Below are 27,479 nucleotides of genomic sequence, written 5' to 3'. Positions count from 1 at the left end.
GGTACACCTGACCACTACGATGACGTAGTAACAACAAACGATGGTCGGGTACCACCATGGTCCATCTTGAAAAATCACACAATTTTTCTTCCATTGTATTACGACCACTGGGATACCACAGCGAGGTGTACACCACGGCAGTTCTTGCAATTGGCCCTTGGAATTAGGTTTCCTATGTTAGTTTAGGTTATATTAGCATTATGGAGGTAAATCTTTATGTTAAATAAGTTGGGGGTTAATCTTTATGATATACAGGTACAAGAATTATAATAATGATTGATATGCAATAATAATAGTAAATAGAACACCAAGAATTGGCCATGAAATAACACTGTAATTCCAACTTTGAACATTTCTTAATTTTCTGGGATGCCAAGGATGATGTGAGACCAGGCTTATGTGAAGATGATAATGGTGATACAAGAAAGCGTATTGGTGAAGAGATAAACAGAATGATACTTTATGTGGTATGTAATTATGAGACGACCTAAGGGTACGACAGATGGGCCCACACCAGACATGTTCTTTGGTAAATGAGTAATTGAGAAAGGTGAAGAGGGAGTGAATACAGGTAGAAAACACAATATGAAAATGAGATTGACACAAGGTATTGTATCAGTCTGGTACAGTCACCCAAAAAAAGTCCTGTCGCCTCTCCTGCTGCTCCATGAAACCCAAGATTCAGAACTGTGAATCCGAAGCATTTATGGACTGAATATTGGATCAAGTGTCTATTGCTTCGGGTTCATGAGTCTGAATCTCGGGGTTTGTGGAGCAGCAAGAGAGGCGACAGGACTTTTATGGGTGACTGTACATACCATTGCAAATCTACCCCATCAAAATTTACGAGGAAGTACAGTAAATATGGATGCATTTATCCATGTACAGAAAAGGTACTCAGAATAAAATGAAAGAAAAAAACAAAACAGAACCATAGATAGATTGAGTTTGGCCAACCGGGCACCATGTTGTTACACAGTGGGTAGGAACTGGGAGGTGTTCTCAGGCAGAGAAGCTGCTGTTTATAGGAAGTCTCCCACATAATGATTGGATTTATAATTAATAACACATTATATGGAGAAATCTTTATTAATGAGAGGGACTTCATATCATTACCAATTTTATAATTATATATACTGTATATTATACAGTAGACCCTTACCATTCGTGAGTTTGCGATTCACGATTTTGACGATTCGCGGTAAGCAGATGGTGGCTATCTTTTAAGACTTTTCCCACAGTGCAACAAGTCACCCCAAGCAGCAACTCATGTTGTACTCTCAAAACTTTGGTGTTTGTGTGTGAAATGGCCCCTAAAAGACTGCCTAGTGTCAGAGCTAGTGATGCTAGTGGAGTGAAATGCAAAAGGCAGAAGTCAGTGATGACCCTGACAAAGAAAGTTTTATTATTAGATAAGTTAAAAGAGGGGATGAGTGCTGTCACAGCTGGTCAGTTGTTTGGTATAGGTATACAGAAATGCACTAAGGTGGTATAAGTTGCTATTTGCAGTTTTGCAAATTCGCGCCATTTCTTCAAATCTATCCCTCACGAATGGCAAGGGTCAACTATGTACAAATGTAAATCCATATAAATAAGTCAAGCCTACAAGTTTTAGTAAACATAATTTTAAGTAGAATAAAGTTTAGAATAGAAAGTGAGTTATCTGAAGAACAAAATGGATTTAGAAAGGGAAAAGAACTAGAGAAGCTATACAGTAATTAGTTTAAGAATTTTGAGTGAAAGGGTTTTATAAGTCCAAAGAAATTTATACATCTGCTCTGTTGATTTTGAAAAGGCTTTTGATAAAGTAAGCCCATTAAACTTGGAAAAAATAGGCATTAAGGAAGGAGATACACAATTAGAATTTTAAAGACTTTTTATTAGTAACAGACAGGGAGTAAGACAAGGCTATGTTCTATCTCCCACACTGTACAATCTATACAGTATTTAGAATTCTCATTGAGAGAAGTTATAAGTGGTAATGAAAGACTCAAAGTTAATGGTAAAGTAAAATCAAATCAAATACAGGGGGTATACACTGTGCAAAGTAGTGTGATAAAGCAGCAACCTTCCTGGAAATAAGCACCTGGCAGCTTTGTCGGCTACCCTTGGTCAAGTTGCCTTACTGTTTACAACTGTTGCACACACAGCCTACGTACACCATATACCTGTAAAGTACTGTACCTACATTGACTATATTCATGCTGAACTGCATAACTGCACAGTTTATAAACATGCTTATCCAATTGTAAACCTGCATGAAAATTTTACAGAATAAACATCATCATCCCCTACAGTACGAATGCAAACTTCTTCATCGGCTGAGTAAAAACATGGCGCCCATGTGTCACGAGACCTGCTCAGCCAATCAGGTTCAATCACCGAGTTGACTGAACTCTCTATCTATGACTGCAAAACACTAATGAAAGGTAACATCTGGTGGCACTAATCATTAATTGCCCAAGGAAGAAAAAAACCCTCCTCTGAATAATAAAATGTATCTTATTCTTAAAGGCCTGCAATCAAAACAGCCCCAAACATAAAACAAGAATCAATAAGAAATCTGACACAAAATAGATTTAAGAACTGGCTGCTGTGACCCCAGTGAAAAGAATCCAGCACCAAGAGAAAGGTGATGATGATATACTCTGACACAATGAACCCTGTATCTGACTACTGATGAAAAGAAATGAACGATGGGAAGAACAAATTCTTTTATCCATGTACGGGAAGAAAGGAGCTAATGGTGAGAATGTCATCTGTTGTGAAACCAAGAAATAACAGTTAGCTCTAGTAGACATTGGTCACGTTTCAGGTAGGACCACCAGCAGAGACAGGAAATATGACTGCGAACAACTTCATATTTTTCCCGCCTCTGCTAACGGTCGTGTAATATTTCAATGTGATTCTGATCTTTAAAAATGTTGTTTTTGCATAATGTAGTATTACTGATTTGTAATTTGTCTTAGTAGGCCTTATTGTGGGTTTTATAAGTATATATTAAATGCATCTTCCAAAAGTGTGAATTTGCTACCAGAGTTTAACAGTTAATTCATGTATAATACTTCTGATGAGCTTCCTACGTGCTCATGCTTGAAATAATGAATGTATGTATCTTTATTAATTTAGCTAAATATTTTTCTCGTCAGAAACGGTCATCCCAACGATTACGAATAAACTCAGACTTTCTATATATTTACCAGTATATTATTCATAGCACTAACATCAAATGCTTTTGGTAGTTCTTATTCCACATCTCTTTCTTTTATGCTACTGATAAACATTGAATAAGTACACTATTTACCTGACTCAAACACCAACATTCCAAATTTTCTCTTGTTTTTTTACCAGATGATCTAACTGTTAATTTACATGTGATTTTTGGGGGGTCAATTTTACATAACACTATATGAATAAAATATCAACAAGACAACCTTACAAAAAATAACCTAAGCTTGTCAAATTAATGATGAAACCTAAGATTCTGAATGATATCACTGCAGTGTCTTAAACTATATTAACAAATGGTCCCAGCATTTTTTCTTTCTTTTTTATTCTTTTTACAGGATTAGCCCACCAGGGCACAGGTCAATGATCCACATCAGGGCCTGGGGGCAAAAATATTATAATAATAATAATAATAATAATAATAATAATAATAATAATAATAATAATAATAATAATAATAATAATAATAATAATAATAATAGACCATAAATAAATGCAAAAACTAAAAAAAAAGATCAAGACTCCTGTAGTGAGAAATGATATATGTATACTGTATTGGGTTGTCAAAGTAAGAGAAACAATTGAAACCCTGCAATTGTGGGCAAATGACACAGAAAGTCAGATCAGCAACCTGGAACTTGGTCACAATTTTTGTGATGCCATATGGCAGCAGAGTCTACTGTACCATGAGACAACACATTATGCCTCCAATATCTTACCAACACAGATAATTCTAGCTAAATTTTTGAGAACACCTCAATGTAGTAAATACTGTACAATACAGTATAGGGAAGAGCTGTCCATCTACCCTTAAAACAAAAATTATGAGGTTTAGAGACCATGGCTGTTACCACACAGATGTAGCTCACATGCACAACTTTCTCAAAGGCATTTCCTTCATTGTTTGTGAAATATTTCACTTTTCTGAATCATGCACCTAAATTAGACAAACCAATTTAGGCTGTAAAGTACTATATACTGTACACACAGTGAAAAAAGTATCGCGCAGTGGGGGGGGGGGGTGTCTGCTGACTTCCGTAATGATCCATACATCACCTCATGTGCCGGGAGGGTTGGCATGCGTGCCTGTATGGAAAAGATTTCCACCTACCTATTACTTACGTCACCACAGGACCGGCAAGGACAGCAGAGCTACCACCATAATACAGGACCAACACACATATTCCACTATCCCTCGTCGTTGGTGTCATATTGTTTCACACATAATCCGTGCGGTACTTTTTTTACTGTGTGTACACTCGCCAACAAAAGTCCTGTCGCCTCACCTCCCTCTTCATGAACCCAGAGATTCAGAGACCTCACAGGTCTCTGAATCTCTGGGTTCATGAAGAGGCAGGTGAGGGAACAGAACTTTTTGTTGGTGAGTGTACATGTTAGTAAATATTTCTTACTATCAAAGATAATATTTTTCCTAATTATTAACCCAGATAGCATAAACACTTATACTCACATTCACTATGACTCATAATACTGTATACAGAACTCAACTTCTAACAAAGGTTTTACCTCTGCATGTAAAAAAACATAATTTAGGTTATTCTTTCATTATAATACAACTGCAGGATTGCTAAGAATTCCTCAATTTGACAATGTCTTGAGTATTAATAACTAAAATATTAACACAAACAAAATATTTATGTATTCACAGGATTTTAGTATACATGAAGGAAAAAGTAGGCAGAATCTTAAACTGCAATACTGTACTATACCTGCTAAGTGTAAGGATCACAGCCAACACATCCCCCAAACACCACAACATACCGGGTAGCAATGCTATGAATTCTGTTCCTGGATCACATTATCAACAGTATAGTTGACTGGAACTTGTGATGCCATTTGGACATCTGGTACATGTCTGGCACGGCAATATGGGCAATTCAGCTTGCCTCTCATAAGTGTTTCAGCTACACAGTTTGTGCAAAGGGAATGACCACAGCTCAGAGAACGCGGGCGTCGCTCAATATTGTCATAGTCTTCGAGGCAAACCTGACACTCAAACTTTATCTGCAGGTAGAAATATATATCTTGAGCAGTTTCTCTTCATTGTATATATAACAAATACCAAATATAATCTTCAAGCAAATCACGACAATAATTGACATACGATTTCTATATAATTTGTAGCCATTAACAAGAAATAGCAACTTTTCTAAAACCTTACAATTGATTATCTAAATTTTACTGATCAACCTCAGTGCAATGACCTATACCTGGGATGAAATATATACAGTATACTGTACACTAAGTTAAGTTAGGTTAGGTTAGGTTAGCATCACTGGGTAATCTTATGGTGAAATAAGCTGGGTGGGCTAATCTTTAGGTGATCCAACATAACTACAGTAGAATCCCAGTTATCCTGCACCTACAGGGATTACGAGGTGCCGGATAAAGATTTTTTCGGTTAGCTGAAACTCACTCTTATGATCCCCCAAAAAATCCTTCAATGCAGTGCTACAGGCTGACCTCACAAATGTGTGTCTCAGAAAAATGGACTTCTTTAATACTTATTCCACTTTATATAAGTAATGTGGCTTAGAAATAAAGAAAATATAATGTAAAACTATAAAATAAGAAAATGAAGAGCATGAGTGTGTGTGGAGGCGGTGGGCTATAACTGTGTGGCCACGCTGCATCCCAATGTGATGTCATGACATACACACAGTGCAGAGCGGCAGCCACTCGTCTGTGAGTCAACTGGTTGACTGCTTGACTGAAGTGGGTCGTGTCGCCCAGAAGATGGTTTGAGTGTGGAAGGAGCTATTTTTTGTACATAAAATACACAATGTGCTACGTATTTTATGATATGCTATGTATCGATTAATGTTTTCATAACAATAAATATGGCAACTCATCCCCGTCACGCGTGGTATTCAAACTCACGGTACCAGCTGATCTTGAAAGAATCTTTATTATTTAATTTTGATGCCGGTTAGTTGAATCGGCCAGTCGTCTAGTTACTGGATAACTGGGATTCTACTGTAATATTAGCTGAGCCCAATAAAATAAGGTACAGTACTGAATCCTGTGAACCCATTTTATGACTAAGAGGTGAACTAATGGCTCAAGACTCTTACAACCTGCTACTGTAGATCCCAGTACAAGAGTCATACTGTTACACTCTGGAAATAGTGACTAAAGTTACTGCAAAAACACCTTCTTTTCCTACCACACGTGGATCTCTCAGTCCAAAAAAGATAATGTCACTTCCCCAATCAGCTGTCACAAATCCCTCAGTAAATCTTCTCTTCCTGTTAATTTTTTCTCTCATAAAAAAGAAGATTAAATGGGACTTTAGTAAATATGACTGGCTTCAATCACTTGTATTCCAAATTGTGAAGAAAATGGTGGAAAACTTTCATCTCTCACTCGCAAAAAGGAATTTCAGGACAACCATTAAAAAAATGAAAACACAATTAGTAAGTGGCAACTAGAAAAAAAGGTGGCGGAAATGATCTACAGTACTTGAAACACACCCAGATGCTTCAGCACATTTGGTTTTGGACTGCACGTTGACACCATGTATGCATACTTCCTTCACCTCATTGTTGCTGGCAAATAAATGGCATTTCATAGTTTCTCAAAGGCCCAACAGTTGATAATCAGATGGGGTATGGTCCGAGTTGTATGATGGGTGACTGAAAACCTAAAACTTCAACTGCTGCATAATTTTACCAACTGATGACTCAGTTCTTAAATACATTATCTACTGTTTGCATTGATACTCAAAATGGTGGGTTACTTCAGGATGCCTTGTGATTAAATTGATTGTTACCCTTTTGTTGTCAAGAATCATATTTGAACAATTCTGACATTTGTATTGGTGATTCATTTGTACATGTTCTACTGTGACAAAGCTTGTTCACCACACTGTACAGATAATGCGTGAAATTCTGCCACCTTTACAACCTTATCCCAGAGAAAATGGATGACAGCAAGTTACTCTTCTTTGGTGCAAATCAAAAGTTGTGCTGCCATGTTTACAGTGTAATTACACCTGAAAAACTGTGTGTGAAGGTATGAAACTCACAAAGCAGTGATCTGTATGCTAAGTGCCTGCAGAAATACCAATAGCAAGCAGTGTAGACAATTAAGAAAAAAAAAGACAAATTATGGATACTTTTTTACTTATCCTCACATGTCTCGGTGTAGTGAGACAAACAACACAAGTAAATTCCACTTTCTAAGAGACTGTGAACTGTGTCAGGGAATTGAGTGCGGAGATTCTAGGCCGAGTCCGGTGACTTCTTAGTCTTAAATGACAAAATCCATAATATACCGGTAAAACAAAATTTTCTTTTAAAATTAAAGAAATCCAGGTATGACTGGTAATGTACCTGTACCGATCATGCTGCTATTTCCAAAATCTTAGAGGGAGCTGATGAGTTGTTACGATCACAAGCCCTTTGTAGAAACTTAAGACATAAAAATGATGATGAAACACTCGAATATGACTAATCTAATTCCATCCTATCAGAAAAAAAATAGTAAAGAAAAAAAAGCCTTAAAAACATTATTAGTATTATATAACACTTACCTCAAGACAGCTTTGAACTTTTGTGGGTGATTTTTCCATTTTGAAGTCTCCAAGTGCTAGTAACTGTAAGGAAAATTCATATAGTAGCTACTGTACATTGTGTTTGTTTCAAACTAATTAACACATAGATCTATACATCATATGTGCCATATAATTACTGTATTCTTAACAGTGACCAAGTTATTAAAGCATTTCTTAACCCCTTGTGTGTGGGGTCCCCATTGTGTTGAATAAAATTGTCTGGTGTTAGTCAAATAAAATATTGAAAGTGGCATCCCCATAGTGAAGGGGTTAAAGTATCATACTGTACTGTTAATACATAATTTATGGGCACATGACTCAAAAAGTGTATATCATGGTTAACTTATGGGCACACGACTCAAAAAGTGTATATCATGATTAACTTATGGGCACACGACTCAATAAGTGTATATCATGGTTAATTTATGGGCACACGACTCATAAAGTGTATATCATGGTTAATTTATGGGCACATGACTCATAAAGTGTATATCATGGTTAACTTTTGGGCACATGACTCATAAAGTGTATATTACGGTTAATTTATGGGTAGTACATGACTCAAAGTGTATATCATAATTGAAACAGCATGAAAAATTCTTCAACAGATGTTCCAAACACTGCTTCAAGACAGAGGTGGTGTGGGGTAGAAATATTTTTAAGTACATTACTGCATGTAATCCTAAATGTGGCTCCACCCTGAATACAAAAGGAATAAAGCTTGATAACCAATACACACCTGTGGTAGTTCTACACTCTGAAGGTATTCCACCACGTCAGAATGATCATTAGAGGCAGCCAAGGATATTGCAGTATCGTTGTAATTATTCACTGCGTCCAAATCTAAGCGGCACTATAAATAATGTAAAACAAAATAAAAATATAAATAATATACATCCCATACGGAGCAAATAAATTATGTTTCTACAAATTAAATACATGTTAACATTAATCAGAAATTAGAATCCTATGTTTGTTGAAGAATTAATATAAGTAAAATTAAATACAACCATCATTCTCATTACTATCAATATTTTACAGACACCTACACACATTCTAAAAAGTAACTTTACGGTGGGGTCTGATGAATTTCAGAACGAACACCGTGACTCCTGTTGCCTCAGTAGGGTTGTCAAAATCCCTCTGCCATTGTGTCATATTGTCTAACAAAAAATCGTAAGGATACTTTTTGGAGCAAGTTTACCGGATACTAACTGGATGAGGCCTCGTTATCAGTTCCTTCACCACATCAAAATGCCCCAGCATCGCAGCATACATTAGGGGAGTGTCACCGGCCCAAGTTTTGGTGTTCCGATGAAGATACGGCTGTTTATGCAAGTACCGCACCAGCGCCACTTGTCCTCCAACACATGCACTTGAAAGCAGGGTATAACCATCCTCATCTGTGGCATTGATGTCGCTTCCATTTTGTAAGTACTGCCTCACCTCCATAATTTTTCCATTTTTGGCAGACAAGTACATTCCCTAAAAGGAATAAGCGGTTAAATCACAGTGTATAAGAGTTACAAGTGAATACACACACAAGGTGTCTGGGAAAAAAATTGTTTTTTAGAGGTACAGGTACTGTATTTTGGAAGAGTTTGGAAGTGTGTTGATGCTAAGAGGTTGTGAGCTCCTTTACTGTATCATATCTCGCTTGTTAGAGATGACTGGTGTGGTGTGGAGGCAGTAAACATCAGAAGGCTAGTTCAGTACAGTACAGTATTTCCCCAAACTCATCCTAAAAAGTCATACAAGTCTCATCCAACTTCATATGCTGTACAACACATACAATACCTTACTGAATAAATAAAAATAATAAATCTATAATTCAAATAGAATATTTTCAAAAAACAAACTTAAAGAATATGTTATTTACATACCTCAGGTAATGCATGATAAGGAACAGATGGGCACGCACATGGCTTACCGTCATCCTCTTCCTGGAGAGAAAAAATTATAATTATCTTCAAGTTTGTCTTCTAAAATCCTAGCAAGAGTTCAATCTGACAAAGGAAGTGGAAGGTAAAACTTACAACTCTTTACTTCAGAGCTGCTATGGTTTACAAACTGTGACAGTACAATATTCATTTTTATTTATCTTAGGGTTTACCTGTCACAATTAATGAATCACAGCCACACACACATCCCTTGAAATCTTCCCCACCCATTCACACCTGTTCCTTCCACTTACATTTAGTCTTATATTGACAGATTTCCTACTGAAAGATCAATGAATTCCACACTTCTGCCTCTAAAAACATGAACCTGTCAGTTTAAAGCATAGATATAGTTCCACAAAGGATACACTATTTTGTTTTTACTTTTACATAACTCTCAGAGTGGGCAGAGTAAGAGGAACCCTCAATTACGTGCCCTACTCAAACACATATTTCCCAAGCCACACCCAAGTCTCACACTACATTTGCCTCCTCATTCTTAAACACATCTCAATGATGAATCCCTAACTTAGTAGTGCAGTTACTATCCACCATAAAAATGTAAATGACGTCCTGATTTATCACAGATACGGATGCATTTTCATGAATGCAAACTACTGTGCATATAATGTGATTCAATTCTATGGCTGATAAGGACCATTATAATATTTATATATACTGTATATATATATATATATATATATATATATATATATATATATATATATATATATATATATATATATATATATATATATATATATATATATATATATATATATATATATATATATATATATATATATATATATATATATATATGCAAGTAAATCACTGTAGGTGCGCGTGATCTAGGTATATGCTGATAACCACAAGGAAAGAAGAAAACACGAAGTTCCCACGAAGGTTATCAGCATATATATAGTATATATATATGTGTGTGTGTGTGTGTATAGACATACACACACAAAACACATACAAATAAATAATAATGGGAAAATCCTCTCACAAATAATCAGAAACAAATGTAGTACGTATTAAAAATGTTGAGTTTACCCCTAAGACTTGAGGGTAAACTCAATATTTTTAAAACATTTGTTTCTGATTATTTGTGAGAGGATTTTCCCATTATTATTTATTTGTATGTGTTTTGTGTGTGTATGTCTACACACACAGGTAAAGGAAATTACAGGTAAAGGAAATTAGTCTCTAGAACAAAGGGCTCCCTGTCCCATCCACGAAAAAGCCAACAACTTTAAAACAACCCACAGACATTCTTGGGTACATCCAGGATGTCCTCCGCGAATAATAGTGGACTGCGAAATAAAATACCAAGAATTATCCGGGCGCACTGTAGTTTCAATAAGCAAGAAATATCAGAATGTGAGATAAGTTCAGTGTTATGAAACTGACTATGACAAACTGGGAAAGTACTTGAAGAAACTCACATTACTCGCCATTACGTCTGCATTACTTGGTTAACTGCAGTGATCTGTAAATAATATAACCAATGTATACTAATCATGGAATCTGTGAGATGGGAAACAAAAAATCAAGCAGCAGCAGCAATAATAATAATAATAATAATAATAATAATAATAATAATAATAATAATAATAATAATAATAATAATAATAATAATAATAATACCTGCAATAATAATAATAAAACACAAAGATTAGCACATCTACCTTATTTCTGATTAAACACCTTAACACTAATCTAACCAAACCCCCCCCCAGGTATAATTCCAGCATCAATTAAACATTTACAGGTACAGTGGGGTATGCTATAACGAACGGATCCTACTACGAATATTCCTATAACGAACGGTTTTACCTATAAAATTGAGAATGCTATAACGAACGCAACTCCTACAACGAACGCGGATGAATACGGGACTATTTCGCCTGGCGCATGAATATTGTTGTACCGCGACCCACAACAAGAGCGTCAGGCGCCATCTTTGTCTCATTGTGTAGCCAGTGCACCACTGTTATTGTTGAAATTTCGTCTTTTGATGTGGAAATTCGCGTTATTTGTATAACTATTTTGTTATACAAGTATACAATTGTAACAATGAGTCGTCCAAAGCGAGTGAGAAAGCTAATAACCCTTGAAACTAAGAAAGAAATTATAAAGAAACGTGAGAATGGAAGAAGCATTGCGAAACTTAGTGATGAATATGGGATGGCTAAATCGACTATATGTACGATTTTGAAGAATAAAGAGGAGTTAAAAACTGTGCAAGTGGCTAAGGGAATCTTTAGACTTAGCAAAGCAAAGTGTAATGTGATTGAAGAGATGGAAAATTTACTCTTAGTGTGGATAAAGGAGAAAGAAATGGCAGGTGGTAACATTAGTGAAGCTATAATTTGTGAGAAGGCCAGACAATTGTTTGAGGACCTTAAAGCCAAGACTCCCAGTGGAAGTGATAGTTATGTGCCAGTGTTTAGGGGTACCTGCATGCTGAATAACACTAAGGTAAGATAAAGTACCGTATTTTTTACATTTTCCACAGAATTTTTCCAGTGTTAAGTGATTGTATTTGGGGGCCTGGAACGGATTAATCCTATAACGAACGAATGCTATAACGAACGAGGTTCTGGAACCAATTACGTTCGTTATAGCATACCCCACTGTACCAAGAAATTATCAACTTATCTTGTGGTAGCATAGCATGCAAAAGATCTCCCCTAAGTACAGTATTTACAATGTCCTATTAAAACTACTGTTCATCCTGATCATAGAAACAATTTGAAACATTAGTTTTTTAAATGATCAGGTGCTGTACTGTAACCAGTCAAATGTTTACCAAAGTCTGAAGAGAAGCACTAACATGATGTGACCCGTGACCTCCAACCAACATCCACAATGACTAACCTACCTCAGTACAGTATTACAGAAATATTTCTTAAGTTATTCTACATACAGAGGATTATTGGGCATGATTCTCAGGTTAACAACACATGTCAGAAAGCCAGAACTATACTAATATTAATTTACTCTTATTGTGACCATGGAAGTGCAATGAACAAGAACACACAAATGGAATCTAGTAGGTAGTAGGCAGGTCCCAAACAGGGAGGTACTACCGCCTGGGAAGATATTGGAAGCATAATGTATTGTCTAATGGTAGACCCTGCTGCCATATGGCATCACAAAAATTGTGACCAAGTCCCAGGTTGCTGATCTGACTTTCTGCTTCATTTACACACAATTGCAGGGTCTCAATTATTTCTCTTACTATTGACAACACAACATACATACAATGTTTCTCACTTTTTATTTTTTTTCATTTTTGTATTTTTGTATTTCTTTATGGTTCTTTGTTATTATTTTTATAATTTTTATTGTATTTTATTATCAACTTTGTATTTTATATAATTTTATTTACTATGAATTATTATTATTATTATTATTATTACAGTATTAAATTTTCGCCCCCCAGGCCCCGATGTGGGTCAGTGACCTGTGCCCGGGTGGGCTAATTCAGGTACTGAACCCGAAAAAAAAAAAAAAAGGAACCGTATTATATGTTATCTGAAGATGACCTACACATCACACCGTAGCTTGACATCAAAACTTTACATCTCACCACAGCAAGACACACAACAGTCTACATGCCAGCCTGGTACCAAATTTATACAAAGTGGCAAGTAGGCTGTGGCTTTTATGCCTACCAGAGTTCCAGTGATGTTCAGTAAGATCTTGTATTTCGCGGGTAATATAGACAGGAAAAATTTCGCCAAATTCAAATTCGCCAAATGCAAATACATAGACTAATGGGAAAAATAACAATATAGACTGGCCACTCTACACCAACCTCTGATTTTCCCATTTATAACCTCAAAATGATACAAATTCTTCCTTTATTGACCTGATTGTGCTTTCCAGAAACTAATTTGAAGGCCTTCCTCAAGTAACTTAATCACACGCTGCTTATCCTGCATCGAGTACTTGGCAAACTTAACTCCCTTATTATAGTCCCACTTCTCCTTTTCCTTATTTGGCTGCTTAGGTGAGTCTGTCCCACCAGCACCAGTAGAGGTAGAGGCCATTATCTTGACTCAACAGGTGGTAGCACCACCCAAAAAAGCACACAATAGCAGCCCGGGCGGTCGCTAGGATAGCACGGGCTACAACGCGATAGTTGCGTTCTTGTAAACCTCTTTTACATCCACTACCGGCAATTCGATCACCAGAACACTTCTTAGAAACATTCTTCTTACCTTGTCTTTCCATATTCATTGGAGAAAACAGCGAAAATCACGGAGCAATCGACAGAAACAGCGCGATTCAACTGATCACGTGATGTAAACAGAGAGCGCTGGAGTAAACCGTTATTATTCCTCACTGCGAAACATTCTTTTTACTTATTCCTTTCATGCAGTATTTATGGGTAACAGCTAAATTTGCACAAAAAAAAAGAACGAAATTTACAGAGTACCTCTCAAAAAACACTTCACAAACAAAAGACACGAATCAATTGAACATGTGATGTCGAATGTGAACTGTAAACACTGCATAACCCCGCGGCACGCTTAAAACGTTGAGGATGGAATCAAGCTATAGCCAATATTCTTAAGCAAAAGTTCGAGTTTTACAAACAGCGTTCCCCTATTCATCAATCGTGTTACAACGCGAATGCGTTGAGAAAACACGCGTTGTAACAGATATGAATGTAACTGGTATGAGGGCTGTGGTGTCATTCAAGACGGTGGCCAGCATTCAACTTGCTGGATCTCGCAAAATTCACAATATTTTACGCCAAATATATGACTTGGTTACATTAGGTAGTGCTCGCGAAATTTAAAAACAAGAAATGAAATCCACCAAAATATGAGATTTTACTGAATATAAAATCACTGAACTTTCATCCCATCACAAAAAAATCACTAAGCAGGACTATTTAACTTATTGCTGAGTTTAATGGCTGGCAAAAAATAACTTAAACAGTCTTTTGCACTAATATTTTTTTAACAGATTCAAAGAATTTTCAACAATTCTAATACAGTACAATAAAAGGCACAGTATCATTTTAAGCTAATTTTTTGGGTAATGTAATACCGGTAAAAATTAATCCTTTAATCACTTGGCATTAAATTCTTGTGTAAGTACTTCAAATAATAATAAAACCTAACCTACTGGAAGTAACAGTTTTCAGCTAAACCTGATCTAATCAACGCTAACCAAAGCCAATCAAACCAAACCAAACCTAAGCTTTATTATTTTACTTGGTAATAGTGGAGCAGCTGGCTAACACCAGTTGTTCCATTACACTAATTTTTTTTTCTCCAGATGTTCTTTGTATGACAGTAAGTAATAAAAACGATACAACATTTTATTTTCTAGTATTTTTATTTTTTTACCTTTTTAGTTTTCTCTATCTACAATCATAAAATCACCTGTGGGCAGGGCTTGAAGGATGGGGGAAATTGCGGGGTAAAACACCATGAAAAATTTATCATATGACACTAAAATGTCTTTACGTGCTTTGTAAGTGAAGAAATTAATTATTCACCATATATATTCTGCCAAAAAATGCTGTGTTCACTCATGTTGTTGTCCACTATTAGTTTGTTTCAGTAACCGATCGGGTAAATATTTAGTAGTTACCATCACCTTCTTATATAAAGAAAATGATGGAAAAATAAAAATAATTTGGCTATTCTTTAACATTTCCATAGGAAACTTTTATTTTCCGAGTAATTTAACTGATAAAATTACCAACAATATTAGATGTTCAAAGTGGGCAGGGCTTTGAAGTGGATAAAAAAAATGTGGAATAAAATACTAAAAAGAACAACAAACACACCTTTAAAAACTTTACCCAACCTTTCCTAATTTGTAAAAAGGTCAATAAGAATCAATTTCATGTTTATGAGTCTCTCCTCATCTGAACACCAAAAACACCACCGTGACATACCAAACACCAAAAGAGAACACCACTACACACATAACAGCAAACACACGAGTAAGGTAAGTTTTTTATAGTTTAATGATTTTTATAAGTTAAGAAAGGTTAGGTAAGGTTTTCAAATTTTTTTTTATTTAGTACTGTACTTTAACCTTGCATTTTCCCTCTACTTCAAAGCCCTGCCCAATTTGAACAACTAATATGGTTAGAAATTATTGGGGGTGGGGGGTCACATCGGTTAAATTACCTGAAAAATATAAATTTCCGATGGAAACTCAAGATTTTTTCCACTTCATTCTCCCAATATATGACTCAATATATATGTAGGTTTTGGGAACTACTAAATATTAACCGTTCTACTTCACTTCACCTTTACTTTTTACACAGTGGATATTTTGCCATGACCGGCTAAGTTCCTAACACTATTTTACCATGATTGTGCTCCGATTGGCTAATCGTCCATTACCGGCAAAAAAAACAGCAAAATATCCACTGCATTCATTTTTTCTGGGGATGTTGTTTGGATGATAGTAGGAAAATAGAAATGACAATGCACAGGTTTGGAAGTTAGGTTAGGTTAGGTTAGGTTAGGTTACGTTAGGTTAGGTTCTAATAGGTTCTGTGCATTGTCGTTTTGATTTGATTAGCCAATCAGAGCGCACTCACGGTAAATAGCATTAGTAGGAACTTAGCTGGTCATGGCAAAATATCCACTGCGTACTTTTTACTTAATTTATATTTCTGGGGAAAAAATAGAAGAGAGACCAAGTACAGTACAAGGAGCTGTGGATAATCATTTTATGGTTTTAATGACCCACTTCAAACAGGTAATGCCAAGCGTCACAAAAAAAAATCAATTGAAGCGTCAACTGTCTGAGTTGTGAATTAATGTCACACCTGCGAAGGAATAATTTACAACCATCACACATTGGTTATCATTTTACTGATAAATTGGCAAAGCTCTTCTGTAATTTCACCCCTTTGTGAATACATAGTTGGTGTGCAAAGAGTTAAGATGAGTAAAAAATTTTTAACAGTACGTACAGTATTTTACCAATGGTTATGACTCGCTATCAACATCCTCCCTAGTGGTCTAGACAGTAAATACTGACGACTGACCCCCCGGCAATTTAGCATAGTAAACGATTATAAAAACACTGGTACATTTTTACTTTAGGACATGAGTCCCAAGGGGTTGACCAATATGTTTTTCCAGTTTATTTTGGTGTTTTAAACGAACCTGACCGCCACATTACAGCCAAGAAGACAAAGTAGTGAGCACCTTAGGCATCTAAATATCTACCCAACAAATCATTTGCACAAGAAATGATCATCATATCACAACTCACTGATGAAGAGAGAGTCAACTTAGGATAGAGGCCAGGTTTCAGTTAGGTTAAGGCAGTTAGCACCAGAAACGAAGATCAAATTCGTTAAAATTACAAGAACCATAGGAAAAACATATAAAATACACAGTGGATATTTTGCCGTGACCGGCTAAGTTCCTACCAACACTATTTTACTGTGAGTATGCTCCGGCTAATCATCCATTACCGGTAAACAACACAAGAACGATATGTGACCGTGGCTGACGGCATTTGGCATTTATTTTACTGAGTCGATCGTTGTGTAGCTATAAATATACCAAACCAGGCGTTGTTCAATTCTGTAAAATTTTTCCACTGACGTTCATATTATAAAAGAGGCGACTTTACAAGAACCTAATAGAACCTGACCTAACCAACCAAAGAAACCTACCTAACTTCCTAGCCAGGGGCTTGACCCCGCCTCCCCCCTCTCCCATCATATTAAACAGAAAGTACTTAAACTCTCCGAGCGTACTCACGGTAAAATAGCGTTAGCAGGAACTTCCCCGGTCACGGCAAAATATCCACTGTGTATTTTATATGGAAAATCAAAACCTGGCTACTGTGATAAACTGACCGAAGAGAAGAAAATAAACACCAAACAAGTAATTCGTCGGCAGATCAGTCGTCAATATTAACCTCGTAGGTTTCGCAGCCCTCCAATTCTAATAGTCATCATTATATTAACCTGAAAGTATCTAATATGTCAACTCACTTTACTCTGCTTCCCACACTTGCTGGCTGGAACTATTGTGTCTTAAGTCTTAACCAGTCAGACATTCACTAGTTTGCTTATAAGACGACAGCAACATTCGTCCGGATCATTCTACACGACCTGTCTTCTGCTCTGCCCAGAGCCGTAGAGACCTCCCCTTCACAAGTGTCTTCCTTACCTTTAAAATATATCTTTACTGAGATCCTATAATTAATTTACTTTTAAACCAATAAGGTAATATTGAGTTATAATTAGGGATAAACGTTGACTGCACAAACTTTCGTAGAAGGCGCCAGTCGACGACCAAGCCAACGACGTCACCATGTTTGAGTTGACCAAAGACTTTTGTTTTTATTGGGCACTACCCCCTACATCCTTGTGTAAGGTGAAGCGCAGAAGCGTTTACAGCGCTCAACAGGGAAGCATGCTTGCCTTATGTCTCATGAGTTAAGGGCGTAGAAGCCTGAAGAGTCAAGGACATAGAAGCCTGAAGAGTTAATGGTTTATGTCTAAGCAAGTTATTGGAAGCTCCAACAACTTGTCCCTGAATACGAATTCGCAACTTTCGATTTACAGCAGGTACCTACTTTTCTGCTAGATGAACAGGGACCAAGTTGACTAGGAAGAGTGTCCAAACAACTTCCGCCGGCCCTTGAATCGAACCCGTGACATCTTGCTTGCGAGGCAAGAGCGGTACCGCTCTACCCCAAAGACTCTTTAGTTTTTAATTTGACTATTTGGCTTTTATTCTTTCCAACTTACTCGCAAAACACTATAGCTAGTCTGTACTATAAAAAATGTTTCTCGGAAAGTCCACCCAAGAGAAATATTAAAAAAAAAATATAAAAAAGTATTTACTATTTATGTAAAAAAAATTGGTCAAGATTGTATTTTCTGAATGAAAGGGGACCCATTTAAACTGAATTGAATTGAAACAGTTTATTTAGCCAGAAAAACACAGATACAGAGTGGATAATAATAACAATATTAACATGGCTGAGCCATTAAAACAGTTGCTTAATGTGGTAATGATTAGGTGTTAGTGATCAATCAGTGGCGATTCTAGGATATTTTTCTTGGGGGAGAACGGGGGCAAAGGCTCAGAAATTTCCCTAATTTGTGTGATTGAGGGAGCAGCCAATTACCCAAACACCAAGAAAAGACTAGAGTAGGTTGTGGACTGTGGGCACGTCTCAAAACCAGAATGAATAAACGTTTACTGTACGCATAACATCTGGTGGCTGGGGATGCCACCTGTGATCAATGGATTCCTTCTGAAAGAGGAAGCCAAACCTTAAATATTCAGTAATATACTGAACTAGACGATATACTGTATACCTGTATACGTCGTCCTTAAGTCTAAAAGAGGAGGATTCATCAGTAAATATAATAATATATATATATATATATATATATATATATATATATATATATATATATATATATATATATATATATATATATATATATTGCATAATACATACAAAGTGTAATATAACACATTTTATATTGCACTTGATCCTCAGAGATAAACAATTGTTCGAATCTTCACTGCCAGTTTGTTTTAGAAGTTCAAGAGGATATATATATATATATATATGAATTCAGCTGTTTTTATTCTGCTTCCCCGATTCGGTTCTTTCTATTTCCATCACCCATCACTGCCCAGATCATCCTTGGCGTGGAGGGAGATAGTTGACACGGGCGTTGAAGCCTCCCGCGCCATTGACCTTGTAAGACACCACCCTGAGGCGGCCGTCGGGCTGCAGGAGGTGATAGCCGCCAGACACCACCCCCTTATTGTCCTTCACTTCGTGGGCGCCCTTCACGTCCCCGGTGGTGAGACTATTAACTGTGTACCCGTGTGAGTACTGGGGTTCCTGGAGGAATGTTGGTTCATTGACAGTAAATTTATAGTTTATTCTAAGATTTTATATTCCATTCTTAAACAAACTGTCTACATGGATACAAATGAGTGAATAGGCAAAAAGAGCACATTACTGAACAAAAAGCTTCGTCTTAATTCCTTTTGAAAATTTAAAAAGAATATTACAAATATATGTAAACTTTTTGTAGTTCATTCGTTGGGCAATACATATTCTCCTCCTTTACCTTGATTTGTTGTTTAATTTTCTTACTTGGTGGCTATCACTTCATTGTGAACTGGAGTCACATCTAACCGTGACAAAATATCTTTATAAACTTGAATTAACTATTACTTGAGTGATATCATTTTATTAAGCCACAAATCACTGCCAATCTGACCAAATCAAAGTCCTACCTTATGAAAATTACTCCACAGATGAAAACAAGCCTCTTACCTGTTCGAATTCATACACAGGTGGTTGCAGTACTATATCTGGATGGCTGTGAACAGTGGGAATCCCACCACTGTGTCCCTGACCTGAAGGCTGCAAATTCCTGACGATGGGGAAATTGTGTGAGTCAAGCTGGTTGCTAGCGAAAGTATGATAGCCGAAAGGATTTGTCACCAAGAAATTTGGATTTGGGAACCTCGGCAATGGATGAATGTGTGGGTAACCCTGGGGTATGACTGGGTAGCCGCTGAAGTTAGGTACAAATAACAAAAAGTTGGGGTTCAGTTGGCTACCATACGACGGTACTCTGTTTACGTTGGGATGTAAAGGTGGCTTAAAGACGCCTGGAGTAAATGTTGGTGGGTGCAGAGGTTCTTGAGGAGATGTTGACGGGTTGGGAAGTATTGGAGGGGATCTTGTTATTTCGGGCGACACTGAACTTGGTGTCGTTGGTATTGGGAAAATTATGCCAGTTATCGATGGTCTTTGGGTTGTAGGTCTCGGGACAAATATCGTTGGTCTTGGGACAAATGACCCTAGTGTTGTTGGTCCCGGGACAAATGGCCTTGGTGTCGTTGGTCCTGGGACAAATGGTCTTGGGACAACTGGTCTTGGCGTCGTTGGTCCTGGGACAAATCGGCTTGGCGTCGTTGGTCCTGGGACAAATGGCCTTGATGTTGTTGGTCTTGGGACAAATGGCCTTGGCGTCGTTGGTCCTGGGATAAATGGCCTTGGCGTCGTTGGTCCTGGGATAAATGGCCTTGATGTTGTTGGTCTTGGGACAAAGGGATTTGGAGAAAAATTATCTGGGAATAAAATATTTGGCGTTGAGGGTTGGGAGGCAATTGGGGGGAAGTTGGATGGTGTTTGGGAGGGGCGACTTGGGACTACAACTCCTGGAGCGAAAGGAGTTGGTGTGGTTGGTATGAAGTCTGGGGGATTTTGAGCAGTTGGTCTTGACCCAAAGGAATTCTGAGTAGTAGATACTGGGAAGGAGAGACTTGGTGTTGTTTGTCTTCGGTCAAAGGGATTTGGGGTAGTTGGCCTTGGGATAAAGGGACTTGGGGTAGTTGGCCTTGGGATAAAGGGATTTAGAGTAGTTGGCCTTGGGATAAGGGGATTTGGGGTGATTGGTCTTGCATCAGAGGGACGTGGAATGGTTGGTCTTGGTGTAAATGGTCTGAAAGTGGTCGGTACTGCAAAAATAATATTAGGCCTTGGCGGCTGAGGGAAAGATAGGAAAGGTGTTGTTGGCCTTGAGAAGAGAACGTTTGGAGTTGTAGTTACTGGGAACAACGTGCCTGGGTAGGATGGGCTATGAAATATTGTAGGAGGAGACTGTATGCACGGCTGCCCTGACGGATTACCAAAAGGACAACCACCCTGGAAGGTATCAACTGGCTGCTCTGAAGGATTATCAATGGGTCTATTTGGGAAACCATCTTCAGGCCGCCCCGAGGGATTATTAAAAGGTCGACCTTGAGAATTATCGAAGGGCTGCTCTGAAGGATTACCATAAGGACGATTTGGGAAACCATCTTCAGGCCGCCCCGAGGGATTATTAAAAGGTCGACCTTGAGAATTATCGAGGGGCTGCTCTGAAGGATTACCATAAGGACGATTTGGGAAACCATCTTCAGGGCGCCCCGAGGGATTATTAAAAGGTCGACCTTGAGAATTATCGAGGGGCTGCTCTGAAGGATTACCATAAGGACGATTTGGGAAACCATCTTCAGGCCGCCCCGAGGGATTATTAAAAGGTCGACCTTGAGAATTATCAAAGGGCTGCCCTGAAGGATTACCATAAGGACGATTTGGGAAACCATCTTCAGGCCGCCCCGAGGGATTATTAAAAGGTCGACCTTGAGAATTATCGAAGGGCTGCTCTGAAGGATTATCATAAGGACGATTTGGGAAACCATCTTCAGGCCGCCCCGAGGGATTATTAAAAGGTCGACCCTGAGAACTATCGACTGGGGGCTGAGGACTGCTAGAAGGACCACCGACTGGACGGCCAGTTAACGGATCGATGGTTGACCCAGCACCAACGTTGACGAGTATACCTGCGCCCACCGGCACCTCTAAAGCTCGTGCCGGCCTTTCTATAGCTGTCAAGAAAAAACAACGTTGGATCACCAAACTATACAAACATATATGAATCTGTAATATATACACAACACAACAGTGAACTTCCTACGTTTATGTGGTAATATCTGAATCTCATGTAATAAATGATGAAATTATATTTAATATCATGAAATATTTATAAAACTGCCAAAAGTTGGTGGGGTTTTCTCGAGCGTCTGCAATGATCATGTTACATACACGGGTTAATTCATCGTTGCAGCATTTGAAAATAAAAATAAAGCTGCAAACGAAATGAATTACAACAGCAAAATGTATGTGTTCGATGCGTATATCCCATGTGGACTTAAGGAGCGTTTTATAATTTTGTCGTAACCCTTGATGTCTAGTTGCTTACGTTCGCCATTCTCGCCAACTGGAGCTGGTTTTAGCACTGGCGTCAACTCCCCGCGCCTTCGTTGGATGAAGTCTCTCCTGAATGACGCCGCCTCCAGGAACCTTGAAGGAGGTGCTTTGGCCTTGTTACGATCTGAAATAGAACCCACTGATATTATTTATCCTGTTCTTTTTTTTAATTGAATGAAAATTAAATAATAACGAATATCAGATTATAAACAAACAAAAGATGTACTTTACCAGGTGAATCTGTAAACGGAGGATGTCGTATTCCCTTTTCTCCTGCACCCACCAGCTGGGGCATAGGATTCACTTCGCCTTGAGGGAACGGAAACTTCATTTCCTGCTGCAGCTCGAAAACACCCTCGGCGTTCGGGGCCTCCGTTGATTCCGCTATGGATTTCGGGAATGAGTCAGACTTCGGGGATGAATCAGACTTCGGTGATGATTGAGAAACAAGATTTGACCCTGTGTCCGGGGAGGAGATAGAACCCCAGACATCCTTGGGAACTGTGACGGAACTCGAATCCCCATCGGAGTTATTACTATCAACTCGCGGTGAGGGTCGAGGAGCGTGTATTGGAGCAGGTACAGCACTGACTACTGCCACCACACACACCGCAGCACACACAACCTGAAGTCAACAGTAACACCATTACCACACATGAAATAACCTCAAGGGCTTCAAGATAAATCATACCTTATATAAATATTAATTCAAGACCGCATATTAAAAACATGGTATTGTGATTTCTTGATTTAATACCAAAGTGCTTCTTCTAATGTTTCCTGACAAGACTGATCGCTCGATGCTCCACCAACGTAAACAAACTTTTCTTCGTTAGTGTGGCTAATTTTTTACACCAGACATTTTTCTATCAAATATACCACTTTACCTATCAATTAATTAGAATGACTGAGAAAAAAAAGTTATGTTGAGTTTGATAAGTATTTTTTTTTACCAAATTTGAATGATTTCTTTATCAATGCTTATTTGGATAAAACTGCTAGCCTAGTGCAAGGTCTATGGTCTAAAGTTGACTTCAGTAAGCACAGATATACCCAGACATACTGTACCTAAATAATTATTTAAACATACAAAACAGTCTCTTAGAATGAGGATTGTGTCGATTTGCGTTCAGTACAGTCTTGACGCAGACGGATCTTAGTTGATCTTGTGAATCAATAATTACATGTATTTTTTTCGGACATTAGCCCACCCGAGTACATGTAACTGACCCACATCGGGGTCTAGGAGGCGAAAACATAATAATAATAATAATAATAATAATAATAATAATAATAATAATAATAATAATAATAATAATAATAATAATAATAATAATAATAATAATAAATACAAATTATAATAAATAAAGAACCATAAATATTTATAACAGTGAAGAAAAAAGTGAGAAACGATATATGTACAGTATGTGATGTCATTATGTCATTGAGGCAGAATGGCAGGTCAGCAACCTGGGACTTGGTCACAATTTTTGTGATGCCATATGGCAGCGGGGTTTACCATTAGACATCACATTATGCTTCCTATATCTTCCCAGGAGGTAGTACCTCCCTGTTTTATAGCTGCCTACTACCTAATACCTTTATTGTCCACTTAATACCTTCACTGGCAAATTATACTTCGACAGCGAACAATCAGTCATTTATTGCCGAAGTAAACGGATGCTGTGCACTTATTGTGTACACTGTTACACCCCAACCACCAGTCAGCGGTCAGCAGCTACCCTGGCCGTAATATCCAGCGTGGTTCTTGGCTAACTGTGAGTGAAGACAAGGCAAGACAAGACGCAAGTGAAAATAAATAACTTAAAAATCCTCCAAGGTATACAGTTAAGTATTAATATATGAATTAACTGATAAATAAGTCACGGTAATCGCCCCTGGTTAGCCCTTAAAAACTTACATTGAATTATCCACAACAAAACATACACACTCCCTATGTTGGAGTATCAGTGCAATTTCTACGGCATTTAGACTATTATATCTGAGTCCCAGTTTAAGTGAGTCAGATCTGTTCTCACATCACAAATTCGTAGAAAACGAACTCGTGCAGAGGAAATAGCTCCCTGCCTCACTGAGTAAACGTCCTGCCATCAAGCTACACACCAAGGCCAGCGATAAGCACAATAACACACATTCTACTGCACTCACTAGTAATGGAGAAATGTAATGATTACCTACTGTGACACGCACATGTCCTGCTGAATTACGAAAAATCATTAAATTTAAACCACCACTTATGACCTATAATCTATATTTACTTAAAACCTGATTATAAAGCATGTACTCTTTCAAAGTAATAAAAATATTAATACTGTACATAACTCTTTTCGATCCCTTACTGCCCTCGGTTGCGCCCGGTCGAGGAAACATCCCCTAAAAAACTGAACCTTCTTGAGAACAAGAAGTTCTTCGATAGCAAAAATATTGAAGGAATCACCAAAGTAGAACGCCTGCAACACGGAATTATCAAGATCACGTACGCAGAGCTTGGACAGGCCAGACAACTCGTGGATAACACCATCACCGGCATCGAGATGCTCTCATTTGCCTATGGTTGGGACAATCTGAAGCTGAGAGTTATCGCCCACGGCGAAATAGCCCACATGGACAATGGAGAACTAGAACAACGACTAGACAGACAGCTCGGCGTTATCAAGAGGCTGTCCGAAACTACAGCACTAATCGGGCACCCCCAGACCATGCCCAAGGAACTTCAGTTGGCCTGGGTTACCATCCCAGTCAAGCCATACATCAAACCTATACGCTGCTACAAATGGCAGAAATACGGACACACCGTACACAAGTGCAAAGCGCAGGAGGATGTATGCTCCAAGTGTGGAAACACCGGGCATCGCTACACCTCCTGCCCCAACCAAGAGAAGAAGTGCGCAGCCTGTGGCGGCCCACACTCCTCCGCCGACAAGCTATGTCACACGTGGCAGGAGCAGTGCAGGGTAGCCAAGGTTAAACTCGAGAAGAAACTCAGCTACAGGGAAGCTCTCCTTGCAGTACACTCCCAAGATAAGAAAAAACAAGAGACCAAGAATCAAAAAGAGAAGAAATACAAGAAAAGACACAATTACCAACTACCCCTGTACCAGGTGCCCCTGTTGCCCCTGCACCAGCTGCCCCTGCTGACCAACACCTCAAGATGTCCGACTTCTTCCACTTCTACCGTCCGCGAGCAACTTGGACACGAGGAAGAACAAGAACAAGACACTCGTGAATGGACAGTCCAAGAAAAGAAGAGGAAGAGAAGATCTTCGTTTTCAATATAACAAGACTCATAGCAGCCCGCCCATCAGAAACCAGCAATTACACCAAGAAACGTTTACACAAGAGACCAAGCCGACTTGAAGTAAATAACTTGTCGCCATCCACTCTGTTGCCGAGCCTGGCCATTCACCAATCAGAGCACAGCTCACCTCCCCCACGCAAGCAGTGTTTAAGCCACTGCATCCTTCTTCTCTTCCTAAAATTCACTTCATTCTGCCTTTATCCTTCCCCTGAACCTACTTTCCCGTCACTAGCCTTTATTCGTTCATTCGACGGCCTATATAAGTATTACAATATATCCACTATGGTTGTGGGTCTTACGAGTCTTACCCTACGTTGCTGCACCTGAAGTTTTTTCTTTAATTCTGAATAAATTTCAAAAATAAATAACTTTAAATAAATTTAATTTGCCATATAATATGATTTTAACAGTAAAAAAAAAACAGATTTCGCGAACCAGATCAAACCCACTGCACAGGTCTTCGCCGACTGTACTGAGTAACTGTACTGTTTGGTGAAGTAAAGGTTAACACGTTGACCCCTGCTGAGATGATGTTATGTAATAGATGATCCGGAAAGCGTAAAATAGTTCGGTGACGTACTGTCTAAAGAACTGTGATTTTCTTGCACCTCACTGATCACTCCACTGCAAAATCTGAACAGTTGATGCTTACATACATTACTTGAACTGTGATTTTCTTGCACCTCACTGATCACTCCACTACAAAATCTAAACAGTTGATGCTTACACACATTACTTGTATATTGGTCATTTTTTTGCAACTAAGGCTTTCTTTTAAACCTTTCAGTTCCGATTTCGGTGGACAGCATATTTATCTAGCTACTTTAAAGGGATACATGTACACATTAAACCTGCACAGATACAAGTCAAGAAACTCAAATTAGGAGTGGCCCATTCATCAACACTCCAGTATTGACTCGTACAAAGTCAGCCATTACAAACGCTTCTGTGACGTATTTAATGAATAGAAATAGCTGTTTTGAAAGACACCACTAATTATCATTTTATAAATACGATTATCACTTTATATATAAAGGAGATTGAGAGCTTTGCTAGAGAATATGTAAACAGTTCAACTAACCAAATGGTTGTCATCCAAATACTGTACAGTACGTTTCCCGATATTGTCGAATAGCGTCAAGGTACCTGGGTTAAGAAAACCGTACAAACATTATCACCCATCCTTAACTCCTTAACACATAGTCAGTAACTCGATACATAATAACTATTCCAAACGAAAATATATTGAATATATAATCTACTAAAGGGCCATATCGTAGCCAGACATTAAGATTTGTCTGACTGACTGGTAATATTCACCATTATCGCACTAATAAAGAATGGAAAGGACATCAACAAACACCTTGAGTGGCGCCATCTAGGCAACCTCTCACACCGACCCAGACAATAACACTCCCGACCACACCCGACTGACCAACTTATATCAGCGCTGAGCCTCAAGGACGATCAGCCTCGGAACGCATAACTAAGGGATAAGAGAGGAACGGAAAAAAGAGAGGAGGGGAAAGGAGGTGTGACTTACGGGATGACGACATGTACAGTAGGAACTGGGTGATACACAGGGGAGCAAAACTCAGAAATTATA

At 38.1% G+C, this 27,479-nt stretch overlaps 2 protein-coding genes across 10 annotated transcripts; both read right to left on the bottom strand.

Annotated features, from left to right (window-relative positions):
* Positions 1 to 133: 133 nt before the first annotated feature.
* On the bottom strand, positions 134 to 18,434 carry LOC121878686 (protein VAPYRIN-like). 8 transcript variants are annotated; one of them, XM_042385025.1, is made up of 10 exons: positions 18,025 to 18,108; positions 17,747 to 17,924; positions 11,193 to 11,236; positions 11,014 to 11,060; positions 9,688 to 9,747; positions 9,020 to 9,289; positions 8,544 to 8,657; positions 7,784 to 7,846; positions 5,011 to 5,253; positions 134 to 156 (listed from the first exon to the last, which is right to left on the bottom strand). In XM_042385025.1, the coding sequence occupies exons 4-9, from the start codon at positions 11,029 to 11,031 to the stop codon at positions 5,023 to 5,025; spliced, it is 756 nt and encodes a 251-aa protein (XP_042240959.1). In that variant the 5' UTR covers positions 11,032 to 11,060; positions 11,193 to 11,236; positions 17,747 to 17,924; positions 18,025 to 18,108; the 3' UTR covers positions 134 to 156; positions 5,011 to 5,022. The 8 variants fall into 8 exon arrangements, with proteins under 8 accessions (XP_042240959.1, XP_042240958.1, XP_042240960.1 ...); XM_042385024.1 differs by lacking the exon at positions 134 to 156 and adding an exon at positions 1,862 to 3,608 and having other exon boundaries at positions 18,025 to 18,107; XM_042385026.1 differs by lacking the exons at positions 134 to 156; positions 11,014 to 11,060 and adding an exon at positions 1,862 to 3,608 and having other exon boundaries at positions 18,025 to 18,105.
* An 898-nt stretch (positions 18,435 to 19,332) lies between these two features.
* Positions 19,333 to 27,273, bottom strand: LOC121878681 (proline-rich extensin-like protein EPR1). Of its 2 annotated transcripts, none has more exons than XM_042385007.1 (5): positions 27,237 to 27,273; positions 22,786 to 23,179; positions 22,547 to 22,678; positions 20,068 to 22,172; positions 19,333 to 19,626 (listed from the first exon to the last, which is right to left on the bottom strand). In XM_042385007.1, exons 1-5 carry the CDS (start codon positions 27,249 to 27,251, stop codon positions 19,417 to 19,419), a joined length of 2,856 nt encoding a protein of 951 aa, XP_042240941.1. In that variant the 5' UTR covers positions 27,252 to 27,273; the 3' UTR covers positions 19,333 to 19,416. The 2 variants fall into 2 exon arrangements, with proteins under 2 accessions (XP_042240941.1, XP_042240942.1); XM_042385008.1 differs by having other exon boundaries at positions 20,068 to 22,166.
* Positions 27,274 to 27,479: the final 206 nt, after the last annotated feature.

This window comes from Homarus americanus, unplaced genomic scaffold (assembly GCF_018991925.1).
Source record: "Homarus americanus isolate GMGI-L3 unplaced genomic scaffold, GMGI_Hamer_2.0 scaffold23518, whole genome shotgun sequence".
Taxonomy (NCBI): Eukaryota; Metazoa; Arthropoda; class Malacostraca; order Decapoda; family Nephropidae; genus Homarus; species Homarus americanus.
This window is presented reverse-complemented; position numbering and strand designations above follow the sequence as displayed.